The sequence below is a fragment of the Schistosoma haematobium genome, chromosome 3 (assembly GCF_000699445.3).
Source record: "Schistosoma haematobium chromosome 3, whole genome shotgun sequence".
Classification (NCBI taxonomy): domain Eukaryota; kingdom Metazoa; phylum Platyhelminthes; class Trematoda; order Strigeidida; family Schistosomatidae; genus Schistosoma; species Schistosoma haematobium.
The window spans coordinates 3,222,600-3,244,148 of NC_067198.1; the positions used below are offsets into that span (position 1 = coordinate 3,222,600).

Genomic DNA, 21,549 nt, shown 5'->3' on the forward strand with positions numbered 1-21,549 from the left:
TGCTTGATTTCGAATTCTAAAAACAATACATTCGTTTGTGCCTGTGTCTTCTTAATTCAATTGCGTTAATCCTGGAATTCCTAGTTCATACGATAATTCGAATACCATACCTGTGTAGTGACTCACATTTATCACGAGAACACGACTGGTTTAATAAAAACAATTATTATTATAACCAACTGTACCAGTGTTTATTTTAATGCGCTTTTGTTTGACTGTGCTAATGACAGCTATATTTTGCTTCCATTCTGATATACACACACTTTGATTGTAACTTCGCGCGAATTCGGTTACGTTCTGTAACTAAGCTTGTATTCTGGCACGATCTCGGTATCCTTTCGATGCCACGAGATCGCCAGCGAATACATCTCGATTTGGTCCATTAACTGTCTTCCTGTATTTGGCTTCTCGGGGATTTTATGGATTTATTTGGTTACGTCCAACCTTCGCCTTCTGATTTATTTGGCACGTGTTTCTTTGTAGCGGTGTTCACAGTTAATCTCAACTCGACGCCACGCTTCACCTGTATATGACACTACAAAACCAGTGTGCAAAGTAAGCACATCTAGACCTATTGTACTTGAAATTCAAATCAGACAGGTAATAATAATGAACAAAAGACATCATCAATCTTGGAAAATCTCCGGTCACCTTAGAGAATAAACTACCAGAAGTGCGAAATATTCGGCGAGGAACGGACCATAGTAGTCTGGATAAATTCTAAATTCTATCACAGCACTCAGATGACACTGGCCATTGAGCTCATAGCCATAGCTTTTCGATTGATGACCTAGTTTACAATAGTTTGCTGTGCGACACCAAAATGTGAGGATTGTCAAAGGTTTGATTGTTCTAATACTAAAATGTTCTCTATGAAGATCGTCAAAAACAGATTTATGTAACAAAGCAGGAATAACGGCAAAACCGTTTACACATAAATTCCATAAGCAGTTATAGATACATTATAACGCTTGGCAACGTAAACCGGAAATTTACGTTTCAGACAAGAGGTTCAACCTTCCTCGACACTCACTGGTATACACCTAAAGCATCGATTATTTTCTGGAAGCCACACCAACGTTCACTGAAATAAGTACAAAATCTACACTAGGTGAGTAAGTTCAAAGTACTCCAGCTTTTTAAAGAATGTTCAGTAGATATCCAAAGTATGAGTTTGTTGTGCACCCAGGAATCTGAAGATCAACACCCATTAAACCAGATTCACAGTACACTTTAGACTAATGAGGTTCACTAAATACATCTTTGGCGTCAACTTCTGAGTATGTGTACCAGAAAAACTGAGGTTCATTTTTCAAATGTTGAATTATTAGCCTTTAGCAGCACTTAACACACACAGCTATCAACTCTTAAGTCAAAGCATTGGACTCTTTTGTGAAGCTGATAAAACCAGCCACACTTTGATTCCTTCTAAATACTAAGCTTTAAATGAAACAGTTGACCGCATACTACACTTGTCAACAATAAAATCATTGAAAGAACCATAACCAGTCTAGATAACACCAAGTTAACAAAAGTTCCCTACCCAACATTTACTAAACAGTAAATGATCAAGTAACGAAGAATGAAAATGACTGATTATGTATTATATGCTCAGACAGATCAGTTTAAAATAATGAACGCTGAAAATTCCAAATGATATTTTCCAATAGTGAGACTTTATTCAAATGAACATTCACAACGCATTAATTGTTGTTTGCAATGATTACAAAATCACGTATAAAACATAGTACTAAATCAAGAAGAAAATAATGTAGAACCCTTGTGAAATAGTGCAGTTTCGAATACATGAAAATATCAAAAACCATGTTAGATATTTTTATCAAGAAGATTACATTAGTTATTATGTGAATACGCATAAGAAAATGAATAGTTCCTTTAAAGAAATTGTCCAAATTATTGAAATGAATAATGAAGTCTAAAATATTCTAATGAATGACAAATTAAAAACATCGTGGTCAGAATAATAAAAACAAGATACGAAGCGTTTATGAAAATCAATCTTCGCTTTTCTTTTTCTTACACAACCATCTCCAAATAACGTAACCGATACGTAGAACAGAGATGAAAAAGTGCAGAAGTACCACAATAAATAAGTACAGAAGTAAATTGTTCCGGTTATTCTCTTTGTTTATATGAGTTGTCATATTCTGAAGAAAAACAAAACAGTAGGATTTATTACTAAATACCAAATAGTTACCGAGTGTTGGTCAGTTACTTCGGTAGTTTCTTTCAAGTTTTCATTAACTTGAACTTCGGTGATTGCCAAAGTTGTTTCATTGTGCTTGATTGGTGTTGGTGTGCTCAAATCGCTGACATCCGGGCCCTCCTGAATAAACGAAATAGTAGCATTAATCACTGAACATCAGATATTACCCAATTAATTTGATTATCATTATTCACCATTGTCAGTAGGGAGTCCAACAAACAGTTACACAATTTGCATTTGTACAATCATTTAGAACATCTTCTACCGATTCTACAATCGATGTGATAAGTACACACTATCCTACAACTAATTGACGACCCATTTGTGTGATGAAATTTGTGTTCCGAATGTCACATCGAACTACAATCCGAATGTGAATCAATAAGTTTATGATTGACGGCTTTATTGAAGCAATTCATCCAGATTGCATATATCTCAGCAGAAATCCATGTTCTCGACTTCAGCAATGGGAGTCTGCGAATTCTCAATAAATAATAAACATATTTCGCAGTTTCTTCACTCAAACTGGTTTCATCAGCATTTCGTAACAATCCACATAAATACACGGTTTCATATCAGCTTTCTGAAATAACCACACATTTAGTTAGCTGAAAATTTATTATTATGTTTTCGATCATAAGTGTTAAGCAACGCTTCGACCCATTGTTCACTGTTTCCATGGTAAGAAAGCTCTGCGCTCATATCTGATTACATATCGTCAACGTGTACAAAGCTTTAATTTAGTAACCGAGGTAAGAATACAAGTTAGTTCCTATTCGTAGCACTAAAATGTTCTTCCGAGTAAATCTGTTTATTCGGAGTGTGGAATCTGGTGATATTGAAAACGACCTGTGAAATTTACCAAGTACTTACCTCAGCTCGGCATTCATTTATTTTAACTTGATGTGTACTCTGATCATTACTTTCGATGCACTTCTTAGCTCTTTCACACCAAATACATATAGTATTCGCTGTTGATGCGAGTCGGCACTTTTCACTCCAGTCGTATTTTCCACAAACTTCTATTAAAGGAATCAAGCGATTTCAATTCAAATCATCAGACAAAAGAAAAGAGAGTTACAGAACATGTAGATATAGCTCAATGATATGACGTTGATTTCGGAAACAAGTAACTATTTCGTTCACTGGGAAATTGTCATCACGATGGATAATGCAATATTCAGTCCACTTTCAATTTCACTCACATTTCACGACAGCATGTTTGAATTGAACGAAACTACTTTGAATCTCGAGTGTGAACGATGAATTTCGAAAGACGAATTTGGTAGATTTCAATAACTAATTACATTCAGACATGTACACACGATGCTGTCACTGGGCTCAAGAAAGCGTACTGCATTGAATGTTTGGTAGTAGTGTCTTTTCATGATATCAGGTTTGTGATTGAAGTCAATGCAAGAAAGTCAGTTGTTCTTGGATTGAATATCAATTTCAATAATGTTGATTCGGTCGAACAAAAAAAGATGAGTGACATCGTATTTCCAATCACCATCTACAAAAGATTTCAGTCGACAAACTATGATTAAATATGTCTTAGTATGTGGCCGCTTTCTGATCTGTGTGTTCTCAGACTATACTGTAGACCAGATGGATGAATGAAAATTCACCGATGACAAAATTTATACTGTATTCCATGGATATCAAAGGTGATCTGCTAATTAGATCACGGAATGATACTCTCAGTTGTCGAAATGTTTTTTCAATAGTCTACCACATAGTGAACTGAAAATCGCTTGTAGTTACTCAATGTACATATTCACGAGAAAAAACAAGTTTTCGTACTGTGAAATTAATTCTCAAATTGACTATGACAGACTGTTATTTGAAAACGCGACTAGTCTTAACCCTCAATTTATCGGATGTTTGCGAAAAAGCAGTGATTTTGGAAATTTAACAATAGTTTTCAAGGTAATCGTAATTACATGGAATGTTTCCGCAATTTCAATGCCTTCCGAAATTTCGACATCACATGTATGGAAATAAAAAACAGACGCTTCTTCGTCAGTGCACAATCAAATAACTGACACTCAATGTGTTTCGAAACTAATAGCACCTTGTAAATGGTCTCGTGACTATGTGTTTAAATAAATTTCATCAAAGTGAAGACTTTATTATCAGTTCGAACTTCGTCCGTAATCACCTTTATCAATCAACAATAGGTCGAAGCTTAGTTAAAAACAGTAAGTGTAACGTCATTTGTAACGATCGCTCAAATATCCTTCAATAGCTGGCTGAAATTAAATGTGAAATTTTAGATTTATTGAAACAAAAATTATGTATTCAAATGAGAAAATAGTAAATGCTGATTAAATAAGGTTTAACATACTCCCGATGGTTTCAAACTCCACTAACGTGCGACTTTTGATCAATTCTGTAGGAATACGAATTTCCAAATCTTTCTTATCCCTATGGGCAACTTGGGTAAAAAAAGACGCTTGAAATGTTAATTTCTTTTTTAAGTAAAACAAAATATTTGCACCATGCAAGGAGCAGTCAAAATACGAAACCGAAACATTTCTCATTACGGATAGGATGGTGATCATTCAAAATACTCAAAGATTACAATTTGCATCTCTCTGTTTTTTGAAAGTGACCAACTTTCAACCATTAAATTATAAACGAAATCTTTAAATTTCTGAGTTACTTTATAAAGAAATCATTTAAACATTCACAAAGACTACGTTTAACTCATCAAGCAAATTTCCATATATTTAATTACAAATAGGTAACATAAGAATTACAAACCAAAGAATAATGATGACTAGTAGTAAAATCGTCGACACGCATTTCATCTTATAAAGAACTTGTCAGCTAGATTCACTTGAATCCCAGATTTGATGTTCACTCTTAGACTGGAATCCAGCAACAATGGGTTCATGCGTTGTCCCGTTATACACATTGCTACTCAATCCAGATAGTCACTGGATTGCACAATTGGCGAAAATTTATTTTAATTCTTATTGTTAATTGAATATTTCAAATAATATTTAGGACTGCTATTGATTCCACTCCTAGTCACCAACCCTCTTTGCCTACAGTGCTTGTGACTTAATGCGACATCGAGACAGAATTCACAGGATGCATAGATATCAATTAGAGACTGAGAAATCGCAGTCCGAATCACCAGGTTCACGAAGCAAACAAACAATACAAGAACAAAAATGATCTTCACTGTTTAAAGACTCGGTAATCCATTTCAACCGATCAACATATATAACATGGTCAAACATTAAGTGCATTTTCTCACATTCAATCATGAAACACTGTATCTTACCTAATCACTTGTCAGTTTCAAGTACTACGGCCTTATTTCTGTTTCATACAAAACACACTTCTTTTTACATTTTTTTTGGTGATGTGGCTGAAGACTGAGAGTGTGGCCGTTGTACTTTGAGTGTGTGAGCAAATGAGTGGATATTTTGTCTGAATATTACCGTCGTTCATACATTCCCGTATCGTTCTGTCAATTTGTAACTATAGGTGAGAGACGTTTAAAAATAACCATCCATACTTTTGTGATCCAGACAGTCATACACCATGGTTATTTTACTCGAGTTATCTGGTTAAGCGAGCCTCATCATCCAGATGACTGATGATGTACGTCATCGTACATCGAAATTTTAACAACATTCGTTTAAATGTTTCTTACTTTCTGAGCAATAAATTGATCCCCCCATTAACGCAAGCTTCTTACTTTTGTCGATTTTCGTAGGAATCTGAAAAAACGTATTTGAAACCTGGATGAAAATTCATCAACATACAACCTTCTATATCAAATACAATTAGCCTATAAACTAATGTGTCATCACTTCGATTGTCTTATTCGTAGACACCCAACCACACTTGCGTTAGACATGCTGATATTCCCAGTTTTGTTAAAAGTATGCTACATGTAGTCTACATGGATATTCTGAACTACTACAATTGTCAACTTCAGTCAAGTTTAATGAACTGTCTATGCATCGTAGAATGAGACGACACACTATGCGATGAGTATCTGAGTCAGTTGAAATGAATTGTGATCGTGAGTAACTGCAAAGATGCTGCGCCCGGAATTTTCAACAGCGAGCGTTTCGAACTGCCGATCTACAGAAGATGAAATACAGATTGAAAGAATACGAATAATTCCGTACAGTACTCTTACATACACAGTGTTTGATACTATTTGGCACGAAGCCATCATTGTTTCTTCTGGTAGCACTTCATATTTAGTTATTCACTGTTCCCAACAAGTGTTTGAATAAAAGTTTCCATTAAATGATTAATAATAGTGTCAGATAGTATGTTTTCACATTGCAAAATGATTGTAACTTTCTATCGTGTTCAATGTAACGTGATGAATCCAACAGTATTGATTGAAACGGAAATAGTAGAATAATCTGAATAACTTGAAACAAAATTATATATCCATTCAATCGTGCAACTTACGTCCTCAAAATAGATAGATATCTTCCCACTTGGATATATCAGACAAGTTATGTTAGCTGGAACTACTACAATTAAAAGATCATCGATACTTAGTATTCAACAGATGATTATTAGGCAAGTTATTTTCAAGTGTAACACAAAATGATCAGGTTTCACTGGATATTTAACGTGTTGTCTGAAAGTTGTTCTTCAGTTGAATTCGTAATAAGTACATTCACGCGAAGTTCATGTGGATAAAACGAGCATGCATCCCTTAGGTCGAATATCGAATGCACAGCTTCTGAAGCTGTGTTACCATTGTACAATCACTGAAATGATAAGTCGCCAAGCTTCTCATTAAGATCTGATAGTCGGGGAGGAATTCACATGTATGCAATATTTTGTTTAAATACACCTGAAACAATCAATGAAGTATATATGACATAAACCACGGAGTGTTCATTTACGAATGGAACTTGGAAATTTAACTAATTGCCGAACATGTGGTTATTTCAATCGACCAGGCGATTCTGACCACAGCGTTTATTTGTTGTAGATGAGAAACGGATAGCTTTAGATTTGTCGTTCCAACGATTTCTTATTTGAATGGATAACCCTTTTGAATATCTATGCGATGAATGGATGTGTATGTGAATGTGTTGTGCAAAGTAAGGGCTTTATGACGAACACTCAACACTTCATTTATTTCGAAACACGGGCCCCAAGTTCCATTAAAGCTTGTAAACGAAAATGAATTTCTGCACTTGTTTTTTCAAAAGAGAAATGAGATTGTGACCTGATTCATTCATAGCAATCAATTGATTACTCGTCAAATTTAGTCTCTCTCTGTTCTTGTCAACTGTTCTTCTGGTCTCAACCAATGTACTCAATCTGTGATTGGATTTCACATATAACTCTACTTCCATTTCCCAGAAAAGTAACAAATTATTACATTGTCAGGTTCTAGGAAGAATCAAGTCGCACAAACTGTGAGTAATTACAATGAATGAAGATGTAAGTGTATAAATTCACCTTGTGGTCAAACGATAATTCAATGTTGACTTACGTCCAGGATATCTTATGGATTCTTTGATAGACCATTTGGCAGCGATTAATTCCTCTACATTAATGAAAATCAAAATGGTTGTTGAAATATCTGCCTAATGAATATCTATCTCTTTCAATACATATTTTTTTAACATGAACTGCCTTTGCATATAAGTTATCATCTTTCCGAGAATAAAATGAGCCGGTGTAGTCAAATGTTCAAGAATCTGTTATGAGGAGGTCTTAAGGAATATTATGATCTCAACGATATGATGAACGTTTCAATTAAATCAACTGAGAGGAATATTTCACTTCCATCAAATTTGTTCTAGGAGCTTTCGACTGGGTGAGAGACCTTTAACATCTATTCGACAGTACCAATACAGAATTATTTTGTGAGATTTTGCAATTCATCCACTCTGAAAAACTGACAGAAATGAATGTATGTAACCTTGATTTTCTGAGTGTACGTTTTCGGGTAATCCATCTTCTACTAGAGGAATATTCATGATCGGTCACTGATCAGTTTTCTCAGTATGTGCCTGTATTCAAAGTTCATAATCATGCGAGTATGATTGCAAAGATAGAGATGAAAACTCGATGATCAACAGACAGAAACTCAGAGATATTAATATTTTGTGTATCCGATAAGTGCCAGAAAAGTGTTGAAGGATATTAAATATAATTTAACAATTCATAGACTTCAATAATCTAAACTGCCTTCCTTCACAACATCGTTTATTGTTACACATGTGATCAATGTGATTCGTTTGGTCTATAAAGAAGCATCGTGCAGATGAGATATAAACTACATCATTGTTTTGATAGATTGTACGGTAGGCAATTTATACTCTAGCAATTACATCACTTCGTTCATCATATCCATTCAATTAATGTTAATTTATTTTGACATGAATTTTTGTTTTGTAAGACATTTTTACTTGACACTAATCAACACCTATTGTAAACACACGTTTTCGTACAAAAATCACACAAAGAAAACCATCACTGTGTACTGGTCAGCTCCCGTGTAATAATCCTGTTAAATACAGAATCATTTATGCAAAATAATTGTGGTAAACAGAAACAAAAGAAACTATAACTGAATAATATAAGAACTCACGCGTCTCCAAGACCTTAAATTCACGAGTATTGTCGCTTATATCAGGAAACATAACCAGTCCGAGGACTTGTACCTCTCGCATAACGATTCTAACTGTATTTGATAAATGAAAATATGCCACATGGTTGATAATTTTTCATTGAATGAATAAAAGATTTTTAAACAAACTAAAGGTTTAAATGAATTGCATAAAGTGAATTTGGTTTGCCGTAAGACGTCAAACTATTAACAATTTGGCCAAGAAACGATATCCAAAGAAGTTCGCAATTCAAAAAATCATAAAAATTGATTCACTGAGGAAATCGAATCAACTATGATTCATGAAATGAAATGTGATCAAGAAAACTCATTAAATAAAACAAGAACAAATATTGATGCAGAAAGGAGAGCATATCAGTCTCAATTCGACTTAGGTTTTTTATTCGATCAATTCTGTATGTATTTTCCTGGATTTATAGGAAATGCCACATGGTTTGGTTCTTTTACAAGTGTTTTAGTTAATTTCTTCAAGAATTTATGACTGATTTTAGACTGAACATCGTGAATGAAGTTATTGAGTTTAATACATAATACAATATTAAAATCCATAACAATTTTGTCATAACCAAGGGATTCTATTTAAAGTTTACAGATAAGTTCCTTGGTGAATTCAATTTGGGATTTTGTGACATGTCGAAGATTTTGTAAGGAAGGAAGTATTTTACAAGCATGGACAACTTTAATAATATGACAAGGAAAACAGCCATCATTAAGGCAACGTGACGGAAACTTTAATCTTTTGACTTCTCTTGATATACTGCATCAATATTTGTTCTTTGTTTATTTAAATTCATAAAGAGAATCAATTGCATGAAAACTCATCAACAATTTTAGTTCAAAGAAAATTATTCACTTACGCCCATACTTAAGCTCAAAATATTTGACGGGACGCTCGAAATATTGAAATGGGAATTGTGGTGTAACTGTCTAAAAAGATGCAAACATATGCATAAGCAACCTCACTAAAAAATATAGTCAACTCACTATATCATGTTGAAATTCATTGAAATCGCCTTTCACAACAGGGTGAGGCTGATCAAGTCTAACTCTCATTGAGTAATTATAGTGATGAGACTGTATATGGGAATTAGAATCTAATTGATTACTTACATATATATATGAATTATTTTTGATAATTTCGCTTTTATATGTCGCCAATTCACCTTTTTCACATATGTCTTGACTGTTGAATAATTCGTAAAGAATGACGACAATCAGGCAAAATGACAACGAAAGTTCGGCAGAGAATTTGTATCTAAAATGGTTCAAATGGAGAAAAGAACGTGATCTCATTTCAGTTCATATGATACATCCATTCACTTCGTGTGTTAAGCTAACACTCACCTCATCTTCTCATTCAAATAATAAGCTACATTTTAATAGAACTTGTCAGGATTATATAGACATTTTGAGTGTTTGCTTGTTTTTCTCTGATTTGATGATTTAAAGCAACCATTAAGAATAACGCATTTGAAAAATCATATGATCATTATTAACCAATCACGGTGGTGGATGAACTCATCGTTATCCAATATTCTTCTTGCTATTGAGAACATAGGCTAACATTTAACCACCACTGGTTGACATTCCTGACCCCTAGTGATGAAACCACACTTAGACGTGATTAACATTACATGAAAATGAGTGATTGGTCAATTTGTTGTTCAAATTGTGTGCACATAATAATTTCCAAATTTATCGTGTAGAAATGAAACTGAATGTATTCAATTATGTAGACTGAAGTCGCCAATGATTGTAATAAAAGAAAGACGATGCATTTTTATCTCAGTATTTCCTTGGATTGTCTCGACATACTAATTACGCTTGTATTAATTGTCATTGGTGTTAAAAGATATCAGTGAATTAGTGTGATAAGATTCTGCCAAAGGCATATTGTATTCACACTAACCGTAGAAGATTGTTGAAGTAATAAAATTGGACACTTTGTAGATGAATCACAATTTCAGCGAAACTAGTCAGGAATATTTGTGTCTGGGTGATATTTGAGAATAGTAATTCTCAATGCAAAACAGGTTTATTGTTTCACATTAAAAAGATGTCGGCAATGATCATAATGCTGCTTGCTCAAGTATCACAGTGTGTAGTTCCATAAATAACTGTTGCGTAATTTTCCGAATTCATCAACATCAAAATGGTTTTTAATTATGCACAGTCCATTCAATGTCGCTGACCGGTATTTTATTATTTGAAGTAAACTTATATGCATATATAACAACGTAAATCAGTTATTGTGCTCAGGAAAAGTGTGATCTAGATTGTGAACTAATCAGTAGAGTGTCCCCTTGCAGCTACTTGTGTATCTTACACATTGTTGATAGCAAATGTCAGTACGTAATGTGACTAATTACATGAAGAGACCACATGCTTTTTGCAGTTAGGTAACATCACATCTCACAGTTTGGTAAATCTTGTATATAAATTATTGTTCTTTACTGCTTTCTATTATCCTGTGACGGGCTTTTGAAAACAAGAATTTGTTGTATTGTGAAAAGTGTTGAAGACAGTTGTCAAGGTATGTGGCGACTCTTTTTAGGTCAGTAATACATATCTAATATCTTGCCAAAGCCCAACATGTGTTATTGTATTAGATACCAACTATCCGTTTAATTAATCTCTTTCTCTTTGTATATCTTCTAATAGAACGATACGTTAATACATTAGAATCCATATATGCAGGCAATGGTAAAATATGCTCTACAATACCTTACCTAGAAAATATACTCTGTGGCAATCAGGTTGTTTGAGTTGACCAAATCAATATCTTGTATTCACACACATGTTTCTAACTGGAATAATGTACAGTATCTTAATCTTCTCAAAATGACATCTCATTCAATTCCAAGTAGTTTATCTACACATCTTATATATGCAGTTATCAGTTTCTTTCACTTCTATTCCATGTTTTGTAAGAGAGACCTATTGAAATAACTTGTGCTGGGACTTCTACATTTTACCAAACACATGCTATTGAATTAAGCCATTAATCACGATAATAAATCATCATCTTAAATTTTCAATATAATTCCACGATGACAGAGCAAAAGATTGTCATATTTTAAATGTGAAACACTACCGTTTCCGGATACATTACTGTCTACTTGACGCTATGCAGTTTCACAAAAAGTCATTGAAACAACTTAACGGTTACATGTGGTATACTTTAGTGATTTATATTAATCAAGAAAGAGATTATTCCATGTTAAGTGATTCCATCCTTCTCCAGTACATCTTCAATGAAGGCCAACAAATTCTTTGTACTTATAATGAATATGCAAATATTTTAACATCAAACCCAAAATAGCTCCGCCTTCCAATGGTAACCAGTCACGACAATTAATGGAAATGTAGAGAGTATTAAGTATTGATAAATGGGACTTCATATGACGTATTATGTTCATTGTATGAACAACTGATAAGCTCTACTGAGGTCAACTTGTATAATTTCAAATTTAGCCGTACTTAATCTTAATTTTATCATGAAATACTTGAATTGACCAGATGAACAAGCTGAACAAGAATAAAAAGTTTCCACCAAGTTTACATGTATTATTCACGTTACTACCTACATCCGCCTGTTACACCACGTGAAGAACTATAGGTCGCCCATCAGAATTCTCCATCCAACTCTGTCCTGGTATATATATATATATATATATATATATATATATATATATATATGTCCTACTCACTTCCAGTGTCTTTTCTTAATTTTCTCTTAAGCTGTGGGTTGGTTTGCTCTCTACCACAGTAGGCTTGTGCTGAAGTTATCCAACCAATAATCATTGAGTATCTTGCATAGGCGATTATTTATAAATACTTGGACTTCTTTTGATGATGATCGCAGTATTATAAGGGGTGTATAAAATTGAACGTCAAAAGCTCTGAATGTAGGTAAAATGTATAAAAGCTGGTCGGGATATTATACAACGAGTTATGTTGACGTTGACTTAAACCAAAGTGTTTTTTTGACGTAAGAGAATTCTGGAGAACCAAAGATTCATTGAGATCTTTTGTATTTGCAAAGGCTTATTCTTTATTGATGTTAACTGATTTCACTAATGAACAACAACTCTTTATCTACGTTCAAATCAATTTAGTTCGTACACGAAACACTTGATTAATGTTGACAGCAAGAAAGCTGAATTAGATCACTTTGTCAGAATACAGTGATTCTGTGTGCTGATATGCTGATAATCGAGTACAAACAGTAAGTAACAAGACGTTAACAGAAGACTGTTGGCTCAGATTACTGTTCTTCAGAATAAAAACAACATTAGTTTGCTCAATTTCCATAGGAATCCGAAAAGAAGTATTGGAATCATTGGCCACAGTGCGTGCTGTCTATCGCTAGACGATCTACACACATGAAATCTTACATCTCATAAACCATTGCTAGTGATTTAGATGAGTTAACCTCATTTGGCTGAAGAAATACCGATGATTATATTTTTTCTTGTTGCCTATCAGCATTTTCAATATCACTAACCAAAGTGCATTGCATCACATATATTGATCTTACTTTAAACAATGTCGTCTTCTAATAATGTGATTATGTTTCTGACCATCATCTATGCAAGCAGAACAACGATCAATAAAACTTTCATTTTGTAAAAGATTGCTACGTTTCTAAGAAAAAAATGAAGTGAAAACCAACATTTTGCCTGATAGTTCATAGAAGGTCTTGCTTCAGCTAGAAAAAGCGTTGCACAATTTACCGTCCAGTTCCAAATGAGTAAAGTGGTCGTTTTCTTACAGAATCATCTAGTGTTTACGTTCCCATTTTATCAATCTATAGAACTCCCATCAATAATGCTGCCGCTTTTCGACTCGATTGGTTACTACGTCGCATGCATGGTTTCCATGAGACTTTGATCAATTATCTTGAACACAAAATCCACCTCATGTTATGTGCATCGTTTTATGCCAATCACTGAGACAGATAAATTGATCTAGACCCAATATTCTGGATAGATAGACTTGATTGTTGACCAAATGTATGTTTGAGTTGAATTTTTATTGAAGTTGGATATCATCATTATGTTAAAGTAATCAGATTTTACAGGATATTAAATGCATTTTAAAATATCATTTGGTATTGAAATTTCTCTTAATTTTAGGGCTGAATTGATATGAATCTCTCCTTATGAAAGCATTCTTAGTTGAGTATTTAGATCACCTAACAGCAATGTCTGTCCCGACAATTTTAATTTCATATATTTAACTGATGTTACTCATATCACTGAACTGTACACAGTGACAATCAACTACTACGTTGAGCGAATCACACCTGAACTCTAATAGGACAGAGATGTTCATATTTTCTGGTCAAAGCACTGTAATTTATGTCATATTGGCCTGGTAATTGAGTACTTATGGAATTTTTTAGATCACATGTTCCACCTACACTACTTGATATTGATGGGGTGTTCGGACAATTTCTGATAGATGTTTCAATTTGGCAATATTTACTAGTTTCATGCAATAGTAAACAAAAAACGTTAAATCCACTACGGTTTCCCGGAATAGCTAGCATAAAATCGCTCAAACCAATCTCATCCCTCCACAAAGATTTAAATGGCAGTATGGCCTTATCGTTGTCAACTCATTCCTTTTTTGACAATAGTCATAGGGCTATTGTAAGTAAACACATCGTTATGCGCTATTGTCAATAGATATAATTAACCGCCGACCAAATGCATGTTTTCACTGAATATTAAATGAGGTTGATAAGAACAGTTGAGTAAAGTAGACCGAATTGTTCAAGAAATTAAACATTATTTAAGTTGTCTGTTGTTTGGTGTTCAAATGCAGTTTCGTGAATTAACAGAAGTGAAACATTTCTTACTGTTATACGTGTAAATATTCAACTTTTCGAAATGATTGATACTGATTTTGTTTTTGGATCTGTATCCGTACTACTATTCTAGGTGTGTTCTTGTTGCCCCATTCGAACTCAAATATTCATTCACATGTCAGTTGATTGATTTAGTGGCCAATTATCTGACTCACATTAGATTGTATGAATATTTGTTGTCAAAATATACATTCACGGCTATCCTAGTATACAAACACGAGATTGGATCTGGCATACATATATTTCATACAGTCATTGATCCAGACAAACGATCAGAGAAACAAAGGGACGAAAGTCAAAGACAGTGTTCATTTCAATATTTTTTGATTTCTTCCCGATGTTTTTACGATGATTTTATGTCAGTTTAGTTTGCATAGAAGTAAGTTCATATTAAAGGTTTCAAAATTAAGGAGCGAAGTATTGTCCATAGGCAATTATTGTCAAGATACACAGATCACTAGTTCAGTAGCTCATTGTAATGTGACTTTAGTTTATTCATTATCTTCAGCAATCAATACCGTTGATCATATGACACTGTCTGAGGAGCTGGTTAATTGAAGATTTTAACGAAGTTAAACTCATACAGATTGCAATTTAATTCCACTGCTGGTCACTGTTCATCTTCGCCCACAATGCTTGAGATTCAAGGCAACTTCGAGACAATCCTCTCAAGATGCACATATATCGATAAGAAATTGATCAATCGCAGTCCAACCCACCAGTGCCACGATTCAATCAAGCAATACAAACATGAAAATTATCTTTACTGTCTAAAGATTCAATAATACATTTCAACCGATCATCATATACCGCTTGACCAAACATTTAGCGCATTTTCTCACATTAAATCATAAAAAATTATATTCCACCTAATCACATACACTCAATGCTTGTCTCTAAACTCTGTTTTATCCTTCCATAACACATGATTATTTCATTGATGAGACTGAGGACCACAAGTGTAACTATCGTACTGTGACTGAGTGAATAAATCAGTGGATATATTGTTTGGTGGATTCCATTTCACTGAAGGTCGATCTTGGGATTCATTGTCGATGGAATTTACTACATAATGCTAAAACAACAATATTATTATTTCTACACGACAGCTCGAATCATTTCTGTCAAAATAACAAGGATGACGGTTGTTGAATTTACGGTGGACGAAAATATTCCAACATGACAAATAATGATGAAGTTATTGCGTTCGAAAACCAGCGTATTAACGCATTAGATTTAATCTATAAACACAAGAAACATTTACTATACGTCACTCAAATTATCAGGACTTGGTTTGTTCCAGTTTCATCTGGCATAATAATTCCAAATGACAAGTGATTATTAATTTCAATAGAGATTGTTAAAATTTCAGCAGATGATAAAAGTTACACTTGCTGAGAAATCGACGCAGAGATTTGAATAGATTTGTATTAACCACAACGCAATAACTTTTGAAGCGATCAAAGAGGAAGTGTAAATGCTGTATACGTTATTCTGTAGATGAGCCGGTGATCAAAATCTCGTCGATATAAACAAAATTCACAGTCTAAGCCACTTATGACCACGTCCACGAGTCGTTGAAATGTCCGGGCGGCATTTCGCACACCGAATGCCATCCTCAAGAATCCAAACAAAGCAGAGGGTGTAAAGATGACTTTTTTCAACATCCTCCAGTGCCATTCGAATTTGATTGTTTGTTCATTCGAGATGTAGTTTCGAAAAAACCTGTTTTGCTATGTAGGTTCAAAGCAAAATCATGTAAATGAGCAATGGGGAGTTGTCTGGGGCAGTCTAGTAATTGAAAAGACGATAATCTAAATACGAACGTCAGTCTCAGCCTTTCCTAAGAACCATATGTAAAAGTGAAGTCTAAGGACTGCTAGATTACTATTTGGTACTCAGTTGCATCGTGTGTTTGAATTCGATCTTTGAAATCCTCAACCTGTCCGGAGTAGTCCACGTGACGTGTGGCAGATTGGTGGACGAGTGGCGAATATATGAAGTTGGATATCGTGAAGTTAACGTTTGTTTAAATAATCAACTATGAAGATGCACTCGCAAATTCATATAAACGTGGTGACGACAATAATCGTTACAAGCACAAGGCCAAAAAAATTCGAAAAAAGTGATAATCAAAACAATTTGCTTAAAATTAAACACGGAATTTAAGAGAGACACGAAAACCGGAACATTAAAGATCAGACTATCCAGATACTTGAAAAACACTTTTCCTTCTATGGTGTTCAGGACTGATTACTCCAACAAGAAACTCACTCAGAGAACCCCCAAGGATTAACTGGCATATTGGATCAACTAGATTTTAATCTATAAGTAAACATATCATTGTGGAATAGCCTATATTAGCCGGACGTAGCGCACTTACGTTACAAGAAAATCGAAGCAATGCCTTGTAAGCATATCAAGAAGAACTCGAAAAATCAATCCGACACAGAGTTCTCTAACACAGAGTGAATTCAGGTCACACCCATCGTGCAAAATACTGTTTGAAATTGCTCACAAAGTAGATCGGAATGGCTCAAAATAAGTCTGCTTGAGGAGTTTATGCATAGGCAATGCTATGGCAATTCACCATTCCAAATCCGAACTCTGTGCAGAGGAGTCACGTATATCCATAATTCTCCAATGGTCTAAGCTCACCATCGAATTTTACAAGTTAAAAATGATAACGATTACATTCTTCTCCTCCTGATCTTTTAAGTGGACAGGTTTCTTTGTCTCTCCATCCATACATTATTGTTTTCAATTACTTCCAGAACGATTACATCACGTAGGCTTTTGATGACTGTTCACTAATTTGACGCCTAATGCAACCTATTTTATTCAGCACTTGAAGACTTCCATTAAGTTGGAATATCACTCTTCCATTTAAATATTATTACTTGACATACTCGAGGATTTTTGACTATTCTTCTGACTGACCTCCACTTCAATATGCTTCATTATCTTTGATAATTGTGCAAAACTACCCCATTCTAACACAGTCTATTGCGTGCCTAATAAATCACTCATAAATACAATTGTACATCTCGACAAATCATTATCGTCGAGAAGAAAATTTCCTTCACAAAAACGTCTTCATTCGTTTTAATGTTTGATGGTGATAGTCACAGAGATAGTGATGCGCAATTTCAGTTCCATAATGATTATCATTGAGTGTTCGTGGTTTTACCTCTTTGCATTTCGTCTTCATCATTTTGGTTGAGTAGGCACTCAAGTTTTACATCTCTAATTTATTAAACGCCATAATGTGTATAGCATCTTGAAAGTATGGTTAAAGTGATTTAGAAAATAACCCTGTCCGACAGAAACATAGTATCGTCGATGGACTGTGTCTATCTAACCTGAACCTAACATGTGCTTCTTTCGTCCTCTTAAAACTGTTTACATTGAAGACTATAACTTGACGATTCAACCAGGATTGTGTGTTGAAATATTACGTATATTCACCATATCTATCAGATCTCTTCTAATCTAATATACATTCTCAATAAAGAAATATTATTTTAAAGTAATGGTAATAAAAATAGTGTAAATTATCTAATAGCGTGACCTGCAAATATCTGTATGTTGACCTCAATTGTTTACAGAAATACCAGTGATTATAATTACGTGTTGTCGGTCACTATATTCTATCTAATCAATGAAGCTATGTGGTATTATCTATTGTGTAGTAAGCCGTATATGAATGTCAGTTAGAATAAACAATGTCGCTTTCTAATGATAATGTGTTGATGTGACTGACAATCACATACGCTCACAAAACACCGATGAATGAAACTTTCATTTAACAAAAGACTGCCACGTTTTTAATAAAAACAAAATGAAGTGAAACTAATTATTTTTTCTATTAATAGAAGTGTTTGCTTCAGCTATGAATGAAGACTTTAACCCTACTTTATTAGTTCAGTCATTCCTCGTGATGGAGCATATGCCGCCAACCAACATTCTATATCAAACTCTACCGTGAGCAATCCTTTCCAGTTCTTTCTAGTTGCTATTCATCATATGCATATCTGCTCACAGTGTGCTCTTTAGTCTTCCGCTTTTCCGTTTTCATTCGAGATTCCAAGTTAGCGCTTCCTTAGTGGTGCAGTTTGGTGATTTCCTCAATGTGTGTTAACAATTCCAGCTCATTTTCATGATTTCCTTCTCAGCCCGAAGTTGGTTTGTTCTCTCCTTCAGTTGGCTATTGCTGGTGTATTCCGGACATCGCAATTTGAGTATCTTGCGTATTGCAATGATTGAAAGTATATGAAAAACACTTTTGGCATTCAAAGTCTCTCGTAAACTGAACACAGTAGCAGGATGGATTGTCATTCCATCGGAAACGTGACACGTGCCTTCTTACTGTCTAGATGTTTCCCAGCGTTTCAAATTCTTACTTGACTTTTGCTGAGGAATTTTGTAATAAAGCAATTGGAATCATTTCTAAGGACATAAAGCCCTTTCTCTCATGATCATTAGCCACAAATTAAATCGTATGAACCACTGATTGGTAGCATTGTCACGTAAATCCAAAATAAACAATAAATCTCTCGTGAATACAAATGAATTGTCAACCAAGTTTCCGTTAGATTCATTACGAGCCCCTTTAACAATAACATTGTATTTCCGTTTATTAACTGAATTTTTCAAACACTTCTCTTTGTTTAGTTCCACTGTTGCAGAAACCTTTGATTCAATGAAGCCATGTTTACCAATATGGTATGCATCCTCAAACTCATAACTATATGTACTTTCAGGATCCGGTCAAACATAGTGAGAACGACAACGCTGTACTGGGTGTACAGACCTATATTACCACTTTGCAAATTCGGGAGTGTGACATCCTTCAAATGTTTCCACCGTCCCAGCTGTTGCTCGGTTAAAGGTTCTACATAGTCGATCGGAAGCTTCTTAGTTGTATAAGCCTTATTGATCTTAACAGAACCTTGTTCATCCAAAGAAAATATCTCCCAGTTCACTTTCAAACATTTACAGGTAGTAGTTTTATTCAAAGTGATTATTGTTATCAAAGCCTCCTTACCCTTGAGACCCAACTGAATAAATAACTCTTCACATACGAGGGAAGTGTCTGAACCGCTATCTAGAAGGGCGTAAGTTTAAAAAGTTCACTTCGGATCGTGCAGTTTCACCGGAATGATACCAAAACAAACCTTCGACGAGTTCCAAACGTCAACTACGTTCTTACTTACATACTGACTTACTTACTTACTTACCCACTTAATTACTCAGTTATTTACGTCTGTTACCCCCAATGGAGCATGGGACGCCGAGCAGCATTCTCCAACCCACTCTGTCCTGGGCCTTCCTTTCTAGTTCTATCCTATTCTTGTGCCTTTTTCTCATGTCTGCTCCACTTCTCGGCGTAACGTGTTTTTGGTCTTCCTCTCCTCCTTTGGCCCTCAGGATTCTATGTGAGGGCTTGTCTTGTGACACAGGTGGATGCTTCCCTTAATATGTGTCCTATCCACGTCCGGCGCTTCTTCCCGATTCTTCCACTGCTGAGATCAGGTTTGTTCTCTCACACAGTTGGTTGTTGCGAATAATGTCTGGCCAACGGATCCGAAGTATTTTGCTTAGACAACTGTTAATGAACACCTGAATTTTCTGGATGATGGATTTTGTAGTTCTCTAGGTTTCCATCGCATACAATAGAACTATCTTGACATTTGTATTGAAAATTCTGACCTTGGTGGTGGTTGACAATTGTTTTGAGGACCAGATGTTCTTCAGTTGTAAATCTGCTGCTCTTGCTCTTCTCTTAATTACGTTCACTACATGGTTATTGACATCATCAATATATAGTAATGAATTATGTCAAATCTTGCAATTATCAACGTCACACTTGATGTCCGAGCTGCATGACTTGGCTATGTGACCCTTCGTTAAAGACGGGTAACATAGACCACATCTTCTCACTTCCAGTCTCCTTTCTCTAACATTCATTTTCGTTAACCATGTACAATCTATCTCTTTATGATCACACAAGCAAATTTCACAACTCAAATCCTTGAATGAGTTGCTTAATTCCCGCTTGATGACATTAAAGCTTGGTCTCTTATCAACTTGGCCTCCATAATTACTTTCACGGAACTTTGAGTTAAAATGCACCAACCTACTATAACGTGTTCGAGAAATACCGGCTCTTTCTTCTACAAAGATCACAAATTCTTCAAAGCTCGGCTCCTTCCCGGCCATCATGATCTTGTCGGCAACTCCCATCCACTTATTCTGTAATTCTAGAGGTAGACATGACACAATTATTTCCAAATTAGCCGCGGAATTCACGTCGGACATATACCCCATCTCCCTCAATGTTATGCAAACATTAAGTAGCTTAGTCGCGAAATCAGTCAAGCTATCGGCTGACAGCTCGACAAATTTTGGTTAGGTAGCTCAGTAATCAGTTCGCAAGCGATGAGGTGTTTCTTACCAAATAGATCATACAAAATCCTTTGCAGCCAATGAATGAGGAAAAGAAAGGATGATTCAAATCAAAGTTGGTTGATATTGCCAACCAATACTTCGTATCATCGACACCGAAGTCGAATATTGTATTCAAAGAACATCTAATAGCCCTCAGAAACATCAAACAAATTAATGAGGTGATGATTTTACAACCGGATAAAGGTTCAGGTGTTGTTCTCATGAATACAGCTGATTATGTCACGGAATACAATGGACAGCTCAAAATCAATCAGACGATTTGGACTTCGCAGATGACCTGGCCCTCCTATTACATACACACAAACAGATGCAGATAAAGACATCCAGTGTAGCAGCAAT

General features: G+C 34.9%; 1 protein-coding gene across 2 annotated transcripts; it reads right to left on the reverse strand.

Moving 5' to 3' along the window:
* Window positions 1-1,645: 1,645 nt before the first annotated feature.
* Window positions 1,646-10,190, reverse strand: MS3_00004816 (uncharacterized protein). 2 transcript variants are annotated; one of them, XM_051212780.1, is made up of 11 exons: window positions 9,975-10,190; window positions 9,849-9,938; window positions 9,722-9,791; window positions 8,826-8,918; window positions 7,722-7,775; window positions 6,677-6,741; window positions 5,898-5,964; window positions 4,575-4,664; window positions 3,101-3,249; window positions 2,219-2,347; window positions 1,646-2,168 (listed from the first exon to the last, which is right to left on the reverse strand). In XM_051212780.1, exons 1-11 carry the CDS (start codon window positions 10,155-10,157, stop codon window positions 2,016-2,018), a joined length of 1,143 nt encoding a protein of 380 aa, XP_051068692.1. In that variant the 5' UTR covers window positions 10,158-10,190; the 3' UTR covers window positions 1,646-2,015. The 2 variants fall into 2 exon arrangements, with proteins under 2 accessions (XP_051068692.1, XP_051068693.1); XM_051212781.1 differs by having other exon boundaries at window positions 2,219-2,810; window positions 9,722-9,938.
* Between the last annotated feature and the right edge of the window lie 11,359 nt (window positions 10,191-21,549).

Bases quoted from the DNA above. Each gene is read 5' to 3' on its own strand.
- MS3_00004816 (XM_051212780.1), bottom strand. From the start codon at position 10,157: ATGAGATCACGTTCTTTTCTCCATTTGAACCATTTTAGATACAAATTC. The intron at 8,919-9,721 runs GTAAGTGAATAA...TATCAAATACAG, and splicing joins TTTTGAGCTTAAGTATGGGC to TTAGAATCGTTATGCGAGAG. The intron at 2,169-2,218 runs GTAACTATTTGG...GTTTTTCTTCAG, and splicing joins AAGTAACTGACCAACACTCG to AATATGACAACTCATATAAA.